We start from the raw sequence: 20,526 nt of genomic DNA, 5'->3' as shown, positions 1-20,526 counted from the left end.
GAATGTGAATGAGGCAAGGAGTGTGTGCCAAGACCGAGTTGTTTGGCAGTCCGTCCTCTCAGTCTAGCCCTGCGGAGAAACGGCGTGATGGTTTGTTAGTTAATTAGTTGGGAGCGGCTCGGTGCGATACGCAGCTGTCGTGTGGATGAAACTAATGTAGAAGATAAATATTATGAAAGCGATAAAGACACTAAAAATAAAAAGGTAATGGTCGCAAATAGAACTAGAACCAAGATCCTCTATTCTTGTCGGGACTGGCGTCTCTATCAATTAAGCTATTGCCACCTAATTACATTCTGTCATTTTTATAATATGTATGAGATTGATAAAAATGGTGGCAGAGCCGCAGATCTTGGATTGAATGATGGATATCATAATGATTTTTTGACTGAGCCTGGCAAAGTCCTATTTTAACTCAACCGTTTTGCTTTTCGTCTGGCTGTAAATTTGTTTATACATTCCACTTACGTTTGACCTGTTGAATGTTGAAGGCCGGAGCATAAAACAGAAAAATATTAGTGGAACCTAAAGTTTTATTAGCCAAAATGATGCTGATTTGGTTTTTCATACATTTTTTGAAGCATTTAGGTCAAAATTGCATCTCAAATTATTCTAGTAAGGACAATATTAGAAGGCTTGCATGTTTTCCGGACACCCATCGGCATTCCACTGGTTAAAGATGGTTGCCGTTACAGTGCTTCATTAAGGATTCGTTCTTTCAAATGAATTTCTTATTCACATTTTTTCAATATTATGGTACCTGCCTGCCTGAAGAAAGTTTGAAAAAAGAACTGTCATTGTAGTGACGTTTCTTTGGATAAATTGTATAATTCCTTATTTGAAATAAAGAAACGTTACATCAAATATATGGTTTATAATTAATTAGTTAGGTATTTAAGTACCTACATACAAATCAATATTTTATTAACCTTTCCTTATCTGTGGTGTGTATTTACTACACATTGCTTCTAATAAATTTAATAACTCTATAAATACAATAATTTCTGGGCTTAGATTTTAGGTATTCTTCCGTTATACATTTATGCACTGAATTAAAAAATAATATTTTACATAGTTTTCAAATTCAATTAAAAATCAGAGATTTTTGTTAAAAATCGGGAACAAATACACCAATACAATCAACCTTGTGACACTATTACGCGAAGAGTGTGCGAGGAAATGACACGCTATTGATGTCCCGATTTAGTTTGCTATGCGGGAAAAAGAGAAATCCACACGTCCGCAGTTGTATTTTGATTTAGACCATCGATACCTACGACCTATGTGTGTGTGCCAGCCAGTAGGTCGAGGACCGTCGTTAAATGTGGACCGCTCGCACGTTTTTTTAGCATCTGTCGATGGTTTTTTCATGTTTTCAGCAATTAAATTACAATTCTTATCACTTTTGATATAAAATATAATAAACATAAGCGGTTAGATATGAATAATTATATTTTTCCAATATTAAATCGCTTATTTTGAGATGTGTATTGACTACACAGCACCGGAACGCGTGGATTTTTTTAGCACAGTAAGGGAAAGGTTAAAAAGAGAAAATTAGAAACATATGTTTTTAACGCGAACTGATTTTATAAGATTTGAACTGTTCAAAGAACTAGAAGTATTGGAACTGTAATGCGGAGGTAAAGTCGAGGTAGATAAAAACTATTTTAAATAAGAATGCACTAAGGATTATGCCATATTTTGTTAAAATGAATTTTATTTACACAGTTGGAATGGTTATTGTTTGTAGAGTATTGGCACAAACATTGTGTGAGTAATTATTTCTTCCCGGCAGCGACTTCTTTGCATCTTCCTACCGCAGCCTCTATCGCTCCAACTACTGTGCCTCGGAATGCTGTAACAGTATTATTTATTAATTAGTCAAGATAATATGAAAGTAAAATTTGACCAGCGAGAGTTGGCTACAAATAAAAAAGCTTAACATTGAATATATTTGTATATCAGTATACACTGCCACCGATGAGGAACAGCCCTTTGTCTTGTTTTCGCCTACACATTGTCTCTAGCGGAAGAGGGACAGTAAGTGTATACGATGCTTGTAAAATAATATGGAAGCTTACAGCGTGTCCTATTACTATCAGTTCCATTACGATTGGGTGCAATATGTCGAAAGTGAAATAATCTTAGTAGATTTATTTTGGCCAGTTTGTTTTAATTTTCATATCATTTATTAATTGGACTGCTTATACTACTAGTAAATATAGGATAAAGACAATTCCTGTTGCTGTAATACAGGGTTTTCCAATAAGAGGTGTTATTTTGAATAGCCCGCTATTTCGGTAGATGTTACTTTTGAAGCTGTCATTTTTTGACATTTGACAAGTAGAAACTACGCCATTAATAAAAATGGAACGATACACGCTTCAACAACGCATTGAAATTATTAAAATTCACTTGAGTGAATCAAATGCAAATCATCTTGAGTGATGAGGCCCATTTCCACCTCGGTGGCTTCTCAACAAGCAAAATTGTCGCATCTGGGGCTCGGAAAATCCAAGAGTTATTAGTTATGTTGAAAAGCCCCTCTATCCTCAACGTGTGACTGTTTGGTGCGGTTTATGGTCCGGCGGTGTCATTGGACCTTACTTTTTCGAAAATGAGGCTAGAGCAACAGTTACGGTGAATGAATTGCGCTATCGAGAGATGATTAATGGTTTTTTATGGCCGTAATTGGATGGTATTGATCTGGACAACGTTTAATTTCAACAAAACGGCGCTACGTGCCACACAAGCAACGAAACCATTGATCTTTTACGATTGAATATAAAAAAAAAAAACACTCTTATTGGAAAACCCTGTACTTGCACTTATCTATCAAGATATGTTTTCCATTAACGTAATGATTTAAAAATATATATTCATTTCCCTGTATGCACAATGTCCTTTGTCTCGTTTGAAGAAGTGTGGTTAGCGGAAAAGGGACAGCAAAGAGACGCTCAGGTGGTTTGGGCATGTAGAGCAAATGAACGAAGAAAGGGGTGCAATGTATATCTATAGATATATATAGGCCGCAGAATAAGAAAGAACACTAGAAATGCCTTTCATATAGATTTGAATGGAAATCACTGTCATTGTCATCAAGAAAAAATCAAGAAATAGTTGACCTCTTTGCTGATCATTTCTCAAGTGTTTATGAACAGAAAAATGATAATGTAACTATACCTGAATTTAAATACACCAATGTAACTGACATATCAACATGCCACATTTCTCTGGATGATGTTAATACAAAGATCAGATCTCTAGATTGTAAGAAGGGGTCAGGTTCTGACAAAATTCCACCGGTATTCATAAAGGAATGCGCTCAGTTTATAGCAGCTCCACTTCAACACATATTCAATCTGTCACTTCAAACTGGAATATATCCTGATCCTTGGAAACTTAATCACTTGACACCTGTATTTAAATCAGGTGATAAAAATTGTGTTTTAAATTATAGACCAATTTGCATACTGTCTACCACCCCGAAAATGTTTGAAAGTATTGTCTTAGATAAAATTGCTGTTAAGTTTAGGCATATTATTACTCCAGAACAGCATGGTTTTGTGACCGGTCGGTCTACCACAACCAATCTTCTATTGTATGAACACTATATCTGTGAAGCTTTCACGTCTCGTGCACAAGTAGATTCAATATATACTGACTTTTCAAAAGCCTTTGATAAGTTAAATATTAATATCCTTCTCGCGAAACTGCAAGCCCTTGGTATACATGGATCATTCCTAAAATGGTTGAATAGTTACCTCTGTAACCGCGAACTGATGGTAAAATTAAATAATAAAGTCTCATATAAATTTAAAGTAACATCTGGAGTTCCTCAAGGCTCTCATCTGGGCCCACTTCTCTTCGTATTGTTTATAAATGATTTATCTTTATGTTTCGAAAATGTCAAATTCATTCTATTTGCAGATGACCTAAAGCTTTTTAAGATTATAAAATGTTTAAATGATGCACTTATCCTTCAGCATAATATAGATAGACTTGCTAGCTGGTGTGAAATAAACAAATTATTCCTAAACGTAAAAAAGTGTTTCCACATGTGTTTTTACCGTTCACGGACTCCAATAACCATATCGTATTCAATTAACAATAATGAAATTGCATTAGTACCATTTATCAAAGACCTTGGTGTTATTTTTGACAGAAAACTTACCTTTGATCGTCACTGTGAAACAATTTCCAATAAGGCCATGCAAATTCTAGGTTTTGTAATGCGTAACACAAGGACTTTTCAAAACATTGAGTCAATTAAATTACTCTACTGCTCTCTTGTGAGATCGCACCTAGAATATGCATCTCCTGTATGGTCTCCGATTTATACCTGTAACTTACACCGCTTGGAGAAAGTACAAAGAAAATTTCTTCGATACGTTCAATTCAAATTGAGACAGCCTGTAATTGATATCTGCTATAATACATTAATGTCTGGTCTAAATCTACCACTTCTTTCTACCCGGCGAACTATTAATGACATTCTTATACTTTTTAAATTACTGAACAATCTCATAGACTGCCCTCAAATGTTAAGTGTTATAAATTTTCGTGTCCCTGTTAAATCAACTCGACTCCACCATCTTTTCCACAGTGACAATCATAGCACTAACTATTTGTATCATTCACCGTTGGCGCGTTTTCACCGCACTGCCAACACGTATACAGACCTTTTTGATATTTTCAAAACCTCACCGTCTTGCATCAAGGCAAAAATACTTGGTTATGAATGTAATTGATATGTTTGTGAAATGTTAAATGTCTGTTTGTACTGCATCATACTGACTGTTGTGTTCTTCTTTATGTGTAACATATATATGGTGTTCTATACATATACATTCCACATATATACATATATGTGAAATGTATATGTATAGCATCAATAAAAACTGCTTGTGAATGTATTATTTTAATGAAAAATGCTATTTCTAATTGTCAAGTCTCTGACAGCCCTGAACTGTGTACTTATAATCCCATGTTTCACATTACTGTAAAAGCCTTTTATGGCGTTTAATAAATAAATAAATAAATAAATTGTCGCCACTGACTTAGTATCTTTTGGTTCTGTCCCATTTAGCACGCGCTCTGTCTCTCTTATAATGATGGTGAAATGCAGTTCATGAAACCTTTTTGAGTTCTTCCCTATTCTATGTTTGGGGCAGTGTGCTGCGAGGCGCTGATGGGTGTAATCTGGACCATCAACCACTGTCTGAGTCCCAAGGTAGATCTTTTGGAGAAGAATGAAGGAATAAGAAAAAATAAGGAAGACAGAAGACCGAAGGCGGTGAAGAGAAGACAAAATACCGAATAAAGATTACAGAAGAAATGAGATAAAAGGATGACAGAAGAAAGAAGAAATTACCGTTCTTCTCCAGATGATGCAGCCCTGCGGCCGTGGATCCAGCAGGACTGGTGACGTTGTCCCGGAGCTGAGCGGGGTGTATGCCAGTCTGCTGGACCATGCGCCCGGCACCCACTATGGTCTGAGTGGCCAGTTCCTGAGCCAGCGCCCTGGGGAGACCCATCTTCACCCCCCCGTCAGCTAGCGCCTCGATCATCAAGTACACCTGGAACCAAATCCAAATAAACTCAACTCACAGCCTTGGCTCCTGTATTCCCTTGAGAGTAACCTAGTCCCTTTAATTAATTCAGTAGGGTTGTCATTGGGTATTTAGCCATGTGTCCTGGTTCCAAAACACGCTAATTAACTCTCCGAGGTATCTGAACCTTCTTCCTACTGCGGGGTGACATGGCATCATAATAATTATTATCTGTTATCCGGTTTCTATCCAGCCACTTCATTACAGTGATATCGGTTGAATCCAGATAGTTGAAAAGTGAATAAAAGAGGTAGGCAAAATCAAAAATATTTTTGTCAATTGCTTGCGTGCGCTCTCTAATGAGTTTGGACTTGAATATATCATTTGTTCATGCGCAATTCATGCTTAGTACTGGCCGGAAATCCGGCTATCTGATCAAGGCATACGGCGTATATCCAGCATTCGGCCAATTCACTATCCGTTGCATCTCTAATAATGATATGTATACATATTATGAATTCACCTACATCACATTTCACAGCTATTGGTGTGTCCATACTCAACAGCTACATTGGCCGGTGTACCTGTGTGCTTTCCATCTCCATTAATGGTTCCCGTTCAAGTATAACTTGTATCCAAAGCTCTCCATGCAACACAGGATTGTGAGCAGTGGAGAAGCCTGGTTCATCAGGGTCACAATCTTCAGCAGTGTGGTTACGACTCCATAAGAAGAATGCTAAAGAAACTCACATAAGCCGGTCCAGAGCCACTCAGTGCAGTGACCGCGTCCAGCTGTCCTTCGTAGCCCACAGCACACGAGCCCACGGACTCGAACAGCTGCTGCGTGAGCTTCACATCGGCTTCACCGGCAGAGCTGCCTGCCACCAGGACTGCGGCACCCTCGCGCACCAGTACCGGCGTGTTGGGCATCACCCGTACTACTCGGCAAGCGGGCGGTAACCACTGGAATTATTAAAAAAAATGTTTTGATTTTTGCATTGAATTTGGAAACGATAAATAAATCAAATTACTGATCAAAGTAGGTATATGTACATTATACAGGGTGTAACAGCATGTACCCGACAGATTTTAACCAGCAATTCCTGAGCTACTAATAAATTTAAATGAAACTTGAAACAGAACAAGACAGAGAAAAAGATAATGGTCGCAAATAGTAAGGAATCGAACCCAGGATCGACAAATATGACGTTTAATAAATAAGTCCCAATGGTCAAGTTTCAAGACAAGAGATCCTGGGTTCGATTCCTAGTTGTGACCGTAAACTTTTTATTTTTCTGTGTCTTGTTCTGTTTCATTTAGATTTATTAGTATTATCTTCTTCATCAATGATATATTACATAAAAAAGTTAAAGAAGAAATAGTTGTTCCTCAACATTTTTTTTCAATTAAAAAAAAAAAATATTCACACTTTGCTGTTGCGTACAACATAGCGCATCCCGTGATATTCACTCCGTCTCGTTCCAGCAGCATCGTACTTATAAAATAGTGCGCGAATCACGTGATCCATTATGACGTGTGGCAGTGTGATTTGTTTTAACTGCCTAAAAATATCATCGTACAGCAAAACAACATTTACATTCTTTTACTCCAAATAAAAATAAGTAAGCTATAAATGTTTTCCACGTGGATTTGAATGGAAACCACTGTCAATGTCGCCACTGACTTAATACTTTTTGGTTCTAATACATTTAGCACGCGCTCTGTCTCTTTTATATTTGGTTTTAGATTGTATATCGCCATTCCTTTTGAATGATGATGAAACACAGTTCTGCATTTCAAATTTAAGCGGAGAATCCTCAGACTATTGGATCATGAAACACGCCCACATGGTATTGTATATATATATATTGTGTATTGCATTATGCCAAATATCCAGAAAGCTAAGGACACCGACGTACGCCAATGACACTTGGTCACTCCAGCGCATTGTTGACCTTCATTTTTTTATTTTTTATATTAACTCCACACAGGAGGCCCTGAAGAAAATAATTTCCCTCAGGGCCTATGTCATCTTTGGGGATGCTGTGTGGAGGGTCTTTTTGTGGAGAGGAAGGAGTGAACATGGGTCTTGAAGAGTCCCATGTTGTAGGAGGGAGGAAACACAGAGGCCGGCAGTTCGTTCCACAGCCGAGCTGTTGAACTTAAGAACGAATCGTAGAAGCGACCCGTTCTCATCTGACAAATGTCAACCGTGTACAAATGTTGGGCGCGCGTTTGGCGTGTATCCCGACTACGCACCGGTGCCGAAGGGATCAATGACGCTAGTTCCTCAGAGCATCTTCCATTGTAATACCGATAGAACAAGGACAGCATACCTACCTGACGCCTGTGCTCTAAAGATTGCAGTCCGTTTGTTAAGATTGGGGAATCTATCAAACGGACTGCCCGTTTTTGCACAGAGTCAAGGGTTTTCAGGTATTTAGGGGCTCCGGACCAGAGATGGCTGCCAAATTCGACAGTAGGGCGCACTTGCGATTTGTAGAGGGTCAGCAGTTGTGTACTATTAAAGTATCTGCGGGCCTTGTAGAGTACGCCCAGCTTCTAAAAGGCCAACTTTACTCTGGCTTCGATGGAGCCCCCGTACCTGAGCTGGTCACTTATAGTTACCCCAAGCATATCAACGGAAGGCCTGTTCGGAAGATTGGTTCCGTTGAAGGAGACTAGATTATCATTTGGATCCCTTTTAGACGTAATCAGACAGGATTGGGTCTTTGAAACATTAAATTCGACGAGATTATTTTTACCCCAGGAGGAAATACTCTCGAGATAACCGTCCATTCTCTGCTTTAAAGCCCTCCGAGCCGTTGGAGTTTGTGTGCCCTTTGGGGGCTTGTCAAACAAAAAGCTATCATGAACTGTACTGTCATCCGCGTAACAATGAATCGGTGCACATGTCAAAAGGTCATTGATGTGCAACAAAAACAAAGTCGGAGACAGAACCGATCCCTGTGGGACGCCAGCATTTATGGAGTGCAAGGAAGAGGTGAAACCGTCAGCAACCGCCTGAATCGACCTATCCCTTAAAAAGTCAGCAATCCACGTACACAGGGATGCGGGAAGTCCGTAAGAAGGCAATTTGTTGACAAGTCCTCGGTGCCAGACCCGGTCAAAGGCCTTGGATATGTCTAGTGCGACCGTTTGGGTCTCACCGTGACGTTCCAGGCACCGCCCCCAAACATGCGTCACACACGCGAGAAGATCACCGCACGAGTGGTTCCACCAGAATCCGTATTGACGGTCGTTGATAATTTTGTTTTTCTCGAGGTATGTGAGCAGTTTGTCGTTGATCACACGTTCCATAACTTTGGACAGAACTGATGTGATCGCTATGGGGCGGTAGTTGGCCGGGTTGGAGCGGTCACCTTTCTTGGGAATAGGGTGAATGACCGCTTTTTTCCAACCAGAGGGCACAGTGCCACACTTCAGGGACATTTTGAAGAGCTTTGTCAAAACCTGAACTATTTCCGCAGCACACCTCTGCAATACCAGGGCAGGTATTCCATCAGGTCCACTAGCTTTGTTAACATCGAGCCCCCGTATAACGTGGAGTACATCCCGATGCCGGATCCTCAACTTTTTCATATAGAAGCCGCAGTGAGGAACCGACGGCGGAACAGCACCTCCGTCGTCGAGGGTCGAGTTTTCCGCAAACATTTTCCCTAATAGGTTAGCCTTTTCGGTGGCGGTGTTTGCTAGTGAGCCGTCAGGTCTGGTAAGAGGTGGCAAACTGGGTTTGCAAAAATTCCGACCTATTGAGCCCGCAAGCGACCAGAATTCTCTGCTGCCATGCGGGCAGGCAGCCAGCTTTTTGATGATCTGCAGGTCGTTTGCTTCTTCTGCCAAACACTGGATAATCTGATGATCACCAATAGTGAGATTATCCTGATTCGAGTTCTCAGTTTGACGAGCAACATGTCAAAAGTACCTTTAAATGTTTTTTGCCGTGGGACAGTGTAGGGACAGTCAGGGGTTTTTAGAATCATATAATAGTAGTTCATTTTTAAAAAAAAAGTACAGTCTTGACGTGAGAAAGTGTATAGAAATATGGGGAAAATCAGCACCTTGGTGGCTATTATTCGTACTAAGATATAAGTTACTTACAAACTAGGAAGGTAATTCGGTAAAGACGGGGAACACAGCAGTCATATGTTTTTATTGCATATTCACTATCATGCGCTTCTTTCATACTCGGTTGTCTCTTTCATACATTCAGACAACGTTCCCTTACAATTAAGTTGTAAAAAAAATATATATGCAATAATTTTGTACATACTCCTTCGATATCTGCCAGCGTGATACCCATTGCGATGGATATGAAGAGCTTGTCCTTCAAGTCGGGTATAGATCTCAGGTCGTGAAGGACCTCCTGCACCACCGAGGGTTTTACAGAGATCATCACTACCTCAGAACTCTTCACCACCGAAATGTTCTCGAAGATAGCCTCAGCACCCAGCGCCTAGAGACAGATACATAGTTGGTGTAGTTATGTAGCAGTTATTAGTTTGGAATCAGCTGGATTTTGAGGCATTGACCTGCACCAGGAGTCGGCAGACTTTCAGATGAGATGAGCCAACTTGTCAAGGAAATAGGATGACAAATCAGAGAACATCAGAGAGCCATATAATGATGTAATGGAGGAAGGGGAATATATAATTTAAGTACAGATATAACCGGTTCCATTGACAAATAACTTTTGTAATTTTTTTGTGAATTTAATGCTTTGCATTTCGTCTGTGTGTAGATTTGTTTGTACATTCTGTTTCTGCTTAAAGATGGTGGCCGTTTTAATGGTTCACTTTTGTACTTTCTTATTTGAATTTTTTCTATGTTCTGGTATCTACCTGCCTGAAGAGAGTTTTAAAAAAACCTGTCATTGAGATAGTGACGTTTATTTGGACAATTTGTATTGTATAGGTAAGTACTTAATGTCAAATTGGGGACGGATTCAGAGCAATACATTTTGGGAGGCAGGTATGGGTACCGTTGCCTGGGAACCATTCATTGGATTACGAACGCCTCTGCAATAGTAACTTCTTGGTTACCCCAGGTGGTTCGTAATTTTTGGTGACTTAGCCGGGGTGCCTGGATTTATGGGGGTGAGGTTTATCCAGGTCTTGGCAGCGGATGGGTCTTCCCGCCATGCAGATGTACCCGGAACGGGAGAGGCCAGCCTTTGACCTCTCCAGCCGGGCTGTCTTGACCCATGAACTTCCTTACACGATGGGATGGATCAACATGTCTGTCACTCACGGACATACTGACCACCAGTTTCCTGCCTACCCCACATATATTTTCCTTCCCAGAATCACAGGGCCTTTGTGGGCGAGGGATAAGGCTCCCTACTCTCGAAGGGCTCGAAGATTGCAGGTTCAAATCCCGGCGTGCGCAAGTTAATTTTATTTAATTAATATTATTAATTTAAAATAATTATTGTGTAGTACACTTGCGGCACGTTCCAGAGTGTAAGATACTCTCAGTATCGCCCTGGAATTGAAATGGCTTTAGCCGTGTTTGGTAACCAGATCTGAATTGCCAGGTACTTCCAGGCTTCAGATTATTATATATTACACCAGAGTATTAGCCCTAAGGGAATTGACTTTCCTTAAGTCCTCCTGTATGGAACCAATGTAAAAAATGAGTCAATTGGGAATTGATTTATTCAATGACTAACTTCTCAGGGCGAGAAAAGTATTGATAGGATATTTCTCCTTACCTTGAAATCTGCCGCACTCTTTTTGTCGCTTGGGTGGCAGCTGGCTATCATATTCTCCGCTTTCACCAAACCTAAGAATTTTATTTATTGTAATATCAAATTTTGGCCATTTGTATGTGACCTTTTACATATAAAATTAACCTTTCTGCAATAGATAAAAATTGGATAACAGACACAAAATTAAAAGATGGATTAAAGAACAAAAAGGCGATATTATGAAGTACAAGAATAAAGGAGGTGACAGATTCCGCTGTAAGATCAAAGCGTTTTATTTAACTCTATATTGCTCGCCATACAATCCCATACAGACCTGCCACACCTAAAAAGATGATGTGTTATAAATGTGGGCGTGGCGACGATATGCTCTGTGATCTGCTAGACAGGCTATATTTGAAAATTATACGACCCCCTCTCCTACCTACGGCAGGAGAATGGGTCAGAACAATTTTCGGATCGCCGTAATCAGGTGGCTGTCATGCTGTCAAAGTGACAGATCCCATAAAAAAGACATGAGATTCGGCGGCAGTTCACCAATTGATCAAACCCCCTCTCCTGAGGAGGATTATAGAAAAAAACACTTTTGAATGTTGATGATTCATTTTAATGCTTAAATGCTTTAGATATGAGTAGGCTTTGCCTAGTTAACAATATTTTATTAACACTGCATATGAAAAGCATTTAAGCATTAAAATGAATCATCAACATTCAAAAGTGTTTTTTTCAACTTTAAGGATTTAAAAAAAAAAATCGCAAGTTGCGCCACAATACAAAGTATGTCAAAAAAATACAAATAAATAGTAGTATATCTGTGTGTAAGGATAGAATGGCCAACCTTATGATTCCAGAGATAGCCTCATTTTTAATGTCAGTGCCATACAAATTTTTCTTAAAAAAATGATAACTCCTTCATTTGTACACGCAATTGCTTCGTACGAAATTTTATAGCATAGTAATGATCAGCAGAATCCATTTCTAGCCAAAAAAATACCCTTGAAAATTCAAGTCTCTATGTCTATGAAAGGCGATTTTCAGCCCACTGTGCGCCGCCCCGGGGACCATTTACATTTACAGACTCACTGACCCCAGATTCCTACCCACCCCTTGTACCTTTTTCCTTCCCATAACTTCCAATCCTTCCTTTCTTAAAAATACACTCCACACAGCATCCCCAAAGATGACACATTATTATCACAACGTTTAGTTTCAAAATTGATTGATGGACAAAGTGGTTCCATTTTACGGTGTAATTATTGTAGTTTGTACCAACCTGCAGCAATGAATCCTTTGGCCATAGCGTTCGCCATCACCCCTCCGCCCAGGAACCCCAATTTCAGCATCTTCCCGTCGGATCCTTTCAGAGGCTGTAGTTGTCCCTTGGCACAGACGCTCATTGTTGTTAGTTATTAATTTGTTTAGTGTTTGGTGCCCACCACAATACAAAACTACACAAATGTCTAATGTCTTCCTACTAACCCGGACAAAACAACTATTTACACGTTAGTTAGAACATCAATTTCACTAATAAACAATTAGTTAATGTTAATTAATTGTTAATCTCAAGTGACCTACCAGGAAAGTATGGTACTGTTTATTATCTCCATATATAGTTACTTATAACATATATCATTGTAGAAATGTATTATACAGGGTGTATCGGCACGTAGGTACCCGATAAACTTTAACCAGCTTTTCCTTAGCACATTTGGAGTAAAAATGTTATTGGCACTTTGCTGTCCGGTAACATTTTTTTTCAATTAAAAACAAAAAAATTATAAAAAAAACCACACTCCGTCACTGTCATTGGCATTGTTTCTCGTGTTCAACAGCTGTTATTAGCAAGTGTGTCAAAAAGCGTCTTCGCTTTTTCATACACACTAAATAATAATAGTTAAAAATGAGACGAATGGTGCCATGCCATTTCGTTGTGATTGTAAAAGCGCGCCAATGTAGGTACGTACGTATATTATTCAACGAAACTCGAATAAAATATTGCCAGATGGGTTTTCAAACTGTGACAAAGGATAAAACAGTGGTGACATGTGCTGAAAATATGAATGATAATTTTTTTATTAAAAAAATGTTACCGGACAGCAAAGTGCCCATAACATTTTTTACTCCAAATGTGCTAAGGAATAGCTGGTTAAAGTTTGTCGGGTACGTGCCGATACACCCTGTATATTTGTAAAGCGCCCTTGAGGTGATTTTGCACAATAACGGCGCTATACAAATCATCCAAATATTGTAATTATTTAGTGTCGGACGTAACTAGATTTTTAGCCGAAACCGAAGTCGAATTTCGGCTTCTGTTCAATATTCTTTTGATAAAAACGAAAACATATTTAAATATGTGAAAAATACTCTAAATTCCGAAATTAGGCATTTTTGTATTGTAAAACTTGTAACAGTTCATTTAAGTTAATATTACACAAATGTACAATGAACTTTCAGCGCTTTTTAGTTCGTTGCTAAGGCGATGTCATACGTAGTAATGCAAAATCATGTGTTTTTGGTTTGAAAATTTGGTCGCCTAGAAATGTTTCAGATGCTTTAATTAAATACTGCGAGTAGAATACATCTTGGACTTGCAAATAATCGAGTATTTTTTAGATAAGTCTTTTTATAAGCCCGGAAAAAAATAATGTAAAGGCCTATGAAAACTGCTTTAAAGTTCAAAATCTCCTACTTACGAACCCATTTTCGCTTAGAATTTTATTGTATAATGTGGCAAATTAAGTTATTTATAAAATGATCGAAAAAAAATTAAATATTTGTGCCTGAAAATCCACAAAATAAAATAAAAGCACGTTTTGGCCATGTTTTTTTTCTTGCATAAATCAAAACAGGCGGATGGTGTTAAGAGGGAATTTAAACCTTATCGTCATCTACGTAAGGGTTGTTATTGATAGCGGCTCAATTTATAATATTACACGACGTAGTGCATCGCCTTAATACGCTACGTATAAACAAGACAAAATGGGAAAATAATAAAGCAACCTTAGAAAAATAGTCTTGTTTACACGCACCCTAAGCTTCGCCTTAAAATAAGTTTTATGTAACACCTTATTTAAAAGAGGCACACACACACACACCCGCGCGACCGATTAAAGTCACACTCACCACGAACGCAGTTTCGGCTGAGACGATGTTTGTAATAATTCGGCCTGAACCGAAAGCGCGGCCGAAACAGGCTGAACCCTAAACCGAAACTTCGGTCGGTCACTAATTATTACTACATTAAATTTCTTTAATTTCTAAATAGTATAAAATAAAGTCGCTATCTGTGTCTGTCTGTTTGTGCGCTTAGTTCATCTAAACTAAGCGACGGATTTGGATAAGGTTTTCACTATCATCCAGAGAATTTCTTTCGAAAGGTTTATATATATATTCAGGATTTTCCAATAAGAGGTGTTATTTTGAATAGCCCGCTATTTCGGTAGATTTTACTTTTGAAGCTGTCATTTTTTAACATTTCACAAGTGGAAACTACGTTATTAATAAAAATGGAACGATACACGATTCAACAACGCATTGAAATTATTAAAGTTCACTTGAGTGAATCAAATGCAAATCATCTTGAGTGATGAGGCCCATTTTCACCACGGTGGCTTCGTCAACAAGCAAAATTGTCGCATCTGGGGCTCGGAAAACCAAGAGTTATTTTTGAAAAGCCTCTCTATCCTCAATGTGTGACTGTTTGGTGCGGTTTATGGTCATTGGATATGGTATTCATTGGATCTTACTTTTTCGAAATGAGGCTGGAGCAACAGTTACGGTGAATGGATTGAGCTATCGAGAGATGATCAATGATTTTTTATGGCCGGAATTGGATGGTATTGATCTGGACAACGTGTACTTTCAACAAGACGGCGCTACGTGCCACACAAGCAACGAAACCATTGATCTTTTACGATTGAATATCAAAATAACACCTCTTATTGGAAAACCCTGTATAATACATGCATATTATATTTATAGAAAAGTCGAGCAACATAAATCATGTTAGGTACTAGCAGTGGAGTGCAGTTCTTATAAGTTGATGAAAACCGCTGGAGCATTTTTGGCCACATTCTGGTCAATTTGCGAACACCTACGAGCGTCCGCTGCCCAAAATGTGGCCAATTTGAAGAGATTTTTTGAACATTTTTTGAAATTATATCAAAAGTTATGTTTATTTTCCGTAAATTATTCTCAACAAATTATTATGTGATAGTCCTAATTATTTTCTCTATTTGAAAAAAATATATATCTTAAGTTTGGCCTGATTTGGAAGGCGATATGAGCCTCGGGAACAATTTGCCCGTGCTGAGGCCTTCATTTCAGTTTTATCATCAAAGGACCTTTACTGTCATCTGATATCATATGGAGCTTCTCTGTTTTATCAGCAAAGGACCTTTACTGTCATCTGATATCATATGGAGCTTCTCTGTTTTATCAGCAAAGGACCTTTACTGTCATCTTATATCATATGGAGCTTCTCTGTTTTATCAGCAAAGGACCTTTACTGTCATCTGATATCATATGGAGCTTCTCTGTTTTATCAGCAAAGGACCTTTACTGTCATCTTATATCATATGGAGCTTCTCTGTTTTATCAGCAAAGGACCTTTACTGTCATCTGATAACATATGGAGCTTCTCTGTTTTATCCTAATTATTTACATACCTTAAGTTACACATATTTTATTAAATTTAAATCTATTTTAATTTCTCCTTTGTTTTGGGTAATGAATAAATGCAAATCTTGGAAGTAGAATTTAACCCACTTCCCGACATCCGATCAAGCTGTATAAACTCGTTGATGACAATGCATTTTATCAAATAACAACATATATATTTCTATGTTTAATGTACGTACATAGTGACCCACTTGACTGAGCGTAGTAATGTCCTGTTTTTACTCGACAGTTTGGAATTTCACCTGTTTTGTATTTGTTTGTTACGTTCCGTCTCCGGTTCAAGATGGTGGCCATGTTCGATACTACCTTTTTATCCCACAAGAGTTCGCATGAGCGTGGTTCCTACATGCTGTCATACCGGAGTAATGAATATTATGGTATCTACCGGCATGAAGACGAATTGTCATTGAGATTGTGACGTTTCTTTAGACAAGTTGTAGAAAAAAAAAGTTTAGTTAAATATTTCATGGTTTTTATTTACGTTGGTATTTAAATACCAACTTGCAATTCTTAGGAATTCTGTATTCTTATGTTCACAGAACTACTAGGTAGTGATAATAATAGTCATGTGGGATAACCGTAAACATTTTTTACATAGGAATTTGTAAGTTTATCAGGAAGCCTGTTAATTCATTCGTCAAAGGCCTAAAATCCCGTTTTAATTGGACTATGACACCCTATATGAGGATTTTACTAAGATAACTAAATAACAATTGGAACTATGTTTTAAGAAGTTTTTTGAAATAATGAATTCATGTTATTAATAAAATTACATTTCACATTCAGTAGAAACTTTTATCATAGTTAGTAACACTAAGGACAGGTTTAAACAATCGCATCAAATTTCAACGTTTATTTTCGGGTTCTATGAAAGTCCTATTCAAGTTCTGTTATTGCATCATTATAGGCTAGTAGCTTTACAGAACTGAAATAATTTATTTATTTATTGACGCCCTATTGGGCTTTTAAGTACATAACAATTTAATTTTTAACAACAGTATAAAACAAACAATAGAAAATCGAAATAAAATATATTGATTTCACATACATTACTTACATTTAAAAAATGGTGGACTAATTTGGCTTTAAAAGTATTGAAGTTAAAATTAAATATCACTTAGTTCATTGCCCAACCTATGTATTCTTTCTAACACAGAATTCGTAGCGAAGTTATTGTTGTAGAATAAAATATTCCGTCTAGTATATTTTGCAGGTATATGTAAAGATAGCAAATTTATAGTGTCAGGGCAGTCCAACCTAACATAAATAATAACAAAACTTGAAAAAATCTTTCACAGAACTTGAAAATTAACATTGAAATTCTAAGAATTGTTCAAATTCTCCGAAACAACCCGTTCTAAGTTAGTAACATTAAATTATTTACATGTTAGTGCTAACTTTAATTAAATTTTCAGGCCTCAGCGATATTTTGACAAAATCCATGTAAGTGGAATATATCTGAACGTATCTGAAAACAAAAACGGATTTTGAAAGGTGATAAAATACGCTTTCAAATTGTATCATTATAAATATAAATATAATTTTCGATATTTATTATGCAAACATTTAATTGTGAATGAAAACATAAAAAAATGGCTCATCTTACGTTTTTAGTAACTGAAATTACAGATAACGAAAAAAAAAACATCCGCATATTTTTAGACAAATGTATTACAAACGTAATTTTCACCTCACTTTTTTATCGGTTAATATAGAATTCACTAATTTTCTTTTTTTTTTTTTCAAATTTCAAATTTGCATTTTTTGGTTACTTAAAATTATTTTGTAGTAAACTTCTAGAGTTGAAAATAAAGCGTAGTGTTTTCTCTTTCTAACACGGTTTAAATCACATTTCTCACCGTGACAATATTGGAGATACAACTATTTATATGAGACCGTGTGAGTTATTCCCTAAAGCTTTAAGGTTCAACAATATCTCAACAATACCACATTTCATATTAAGTTAGTGCAATTAAATTATTTACATTTCAGATAATACTAACAAGATAAGCTAACTTATTATTATAACCAGGCCTCCATCGTGAAGGGTAAGGCTCTAGACTAGCAATCCGGAGGTCGCGGGTTTAAATCCCAACGTGCGCAAGTTAATTTAATTTGATTGATTTGTATTATTTCACAATTTAATAATTTATAATTATATAAGGTATATATTATTGCTTGAAATGCATTTTGGTGACCAGATCTGAATAGCCAGGTAGTCCCCCACCTTCCTCTTTCCCATTTCCTCCCTAACACTATCTTCTGCCTCACAAAATACCCAAATGAAGGACTACATAGTTTCACTGGCTCCTGACGGTTGATATTGGTCACAGCCGTCTTACCAGACATCAGCGGTGTCTATATCATAATGACGTTGTTGCCAATTGGAAACTTTTCAAAATGTTTTTGAATTCAATAATTAGGAATGAAAATATTAAATTACGCATTTTAGTACAATGATCACTTGTAGTTGGTTAGCAATAATTATTAGCCTGAAACACTCATCCACATTGAAAAATCTCCTCATAAAAGATACATGACGCCAACGGGACTTGAACCCGTGTCCTTTCGATTTCCGGTCGACAGCTCTGACCACTGCGCTATGGCGGCTTTAATATTTGACAAGTTCTAGTATCTTCACCAAAAAATGTAGACGATTTGTCTCGACGCCATCTAGTGAGAGAGTTAGCACTTACAATGCCTTTCTCATATAAAATAAAGTTGGTTGTTTTCAGGTGAAAAAATGTAACAAGCAGTAATTGTTAAATGAAACACTAGTATATATTGAATTATTTCGCGGATAAGAGATAAGCCGCCATAGCTCAGTGGTCAGAGCTGTCGACCGGAAATCGAAGGGACACGGGTTCGAGTCCCGTTGGCGTCATGTATCTTTTATCAGGAGATTTTTCAATGTGGATGAGTGTTTCAGGCGAATAATTATTGCTTATAAAATAAAATTATTTAAACCAACTTTAAAAACATTAAATTATTAACATTTAAGTTAGCACTACTAAAAACCTAACACTAAGTTATTAAAATTAACTGGTCATAGGTAATTAGCTTTTTTATATTATCTAATTAACATGTTAGTAAAATTAACTTATTGATATTAAATTAGTAACTATATGTTAGTAACATTGACTATTTAAATTAATGCATGCAACAAATACAAATATACACAAGTTAATAATTTTTGAATTTTTAGAACATTTTTATATCGTAATGAAACCTTTGGTTATCACAAATCAGTTAGAATATTTTAAAGTTATTTATTTTTAAAGCTAATTTTCTTTAATAAACACAGAACCGATAAGATTAAATATGTGTTTAGAACGCGTCAGATAAGAATGTATTGACGGAACCAATATTCTCAGAGAACTGAACAACAAAACCAAAAGAGATTGAAGTACATAGGTATTTATCAAAAATTATTTTTAATTTTTGTTTATTTACAGATTTGAATTAGACATTTAAAATATTTATTTTTTATGCCATTAGTTCTGTGAACAGTAAAATTCTCGTCCAAAAAAGTATGTTTTTAATTTTATCTTGCTTAGAAAAATGAGTAATGCTAATTTAAAAACTCTTCTAATTTTTGAAAATCCGTTTTAAAACGGGATTTTAGGCCTTTGACGAATGAATTAACAGGCTTCCTGATAAACTTACAAATTCCTATGTAAAAAATGTTTACGGTTATCCCACATGACTATTATTATCACTACCTAGTAGTTCTGTGAACATAAGAATACAGAATTCCTAAGAATTGCAAGTTGGTATTTAAATACCAACGCAAATAAAAACCATGAAATATTTAACTAAACTTTTTTTGTCTACAACTTGTCTAAAGAAACGTCACAATCTCAATGACAATTCGTCTTCATGCCGGTAGATACCATAATATTCATTACTCCGGTATGACAGCATGTAGGAACCACGCTAATGCGAACTCTTGTGGGATAAAAAGGTAGTATCCAACATGGCCACCATCTTGAACCGGAGACGGAACGTAACAAACAAATATAAAACAGGTGAAATTCCAAACTGTCGAGTAAAAACAGGACATTACTACGCTCAGTCAAGTGGGTCACTATGTACGTACATTAAACATAGAAATATATATGTTGTTATTTGATAAAATGCATTGTCATCAACGAGTTTATACAGCTTGATCGGATGTCGGGAAGTGGGTTAAATTCTACTTCCAAGATTTGCATTTATTCATTACCCAAAACAAAGGAGAAATTAAAATAGATTTAAATTTAATAAAATATGTGTAACTTAACCTCTAAGGGAGTGAGTTTCTGAGAGCAAAAAGTGTTCAGTAGAGTGAGTTTTTTTTACCTTCAAAATTTGATTTTTTTATAAATTATATTCATAGCATGTGTTATAAAAATCAAACTTTGCTAAAGAAATACATATAGAAATATCAAAATAACCGAATTAATCCGATAACAAAAAATATGTGATTCATGTTTTGTCAACCATCGGTTCACGTAAAATGTACAACCTAGAACATAAATTTACTTACCAATTTTTATTTCAGTTTTATTTTGTACTTCCATA

The 20,526-nt window shown here is 36.8% G+C and overlaps 1 protein-coding gene across 5 annotated transcripts; it reads right to left on the bottom strand.

The window, feature by feature from the left end:
- Positions 1-1,702: 1,702 nt before the first annotated feature.
- Positions 1,703-19,336, bottom strand: P5cr-2 (Pyrroline-5-carboxylate reductase-like 2). Of its 5 annotated transcripts, none has more exons than XM_089649325.1 (7): positions 19,172-19,336; positions 12,557-12,775; positions 11,290-11,360; positions 9,850-10,032; positions 6,306-6,518; positions 5,378-5,582; positions 1,703-1,858 (listed from the first exon to the last, which is right to left on the bottom strand). In XM_089649325.1, the coding sequence occupies exons 2-7, from the start codon at positions 12,678-12,680 to the stop codon at positions 1,782-1,784; spliced, it is 873 nt and encodes a 290-aa protein (XP_089505451.1). In that variant the 5' UTR covers positions 12,681-12,775; positions 19,172-19,336; the 3' UTR covers positions 1,703-1,781. The 5 variants fall into 5 exon arrangements, with proteins under 5 accessions (XP_089505451.1, XP_089505453.1, XP_089505450.1 ...); XM_089649327.1 differs by having other exon boundaries at positions 12,557-12,757; XM_089649324.1 differs by having other exon boundaries at positions 12,557-12,854; positions 19,193-19,336.
- Positions 19,337-20,526: the final 1,190 nt, after the last annotated feature.

This window comes from Hesperophylax consimilis, chromosome 29, assembly GCF_061612785.1.
Source record: "Hesperophylax consimilis isolate HC1 chromosome 29, BYU_Hcon_1.0, whole genome shotgun sequence".
Classification (NCBI taxonomy): domain Eukaryota; kingdom Metazoa; phylum Arthropoda; class Insecta; order Trichoptera; family Limnephilidae; genus Hesperophylax; species Hesperophylax consimilis.
The sequence above is the reverse complement of the archived record's forward strand: the minus strand, read 5'-3'. Positions and strand labels throughout refer to the sequence as shown.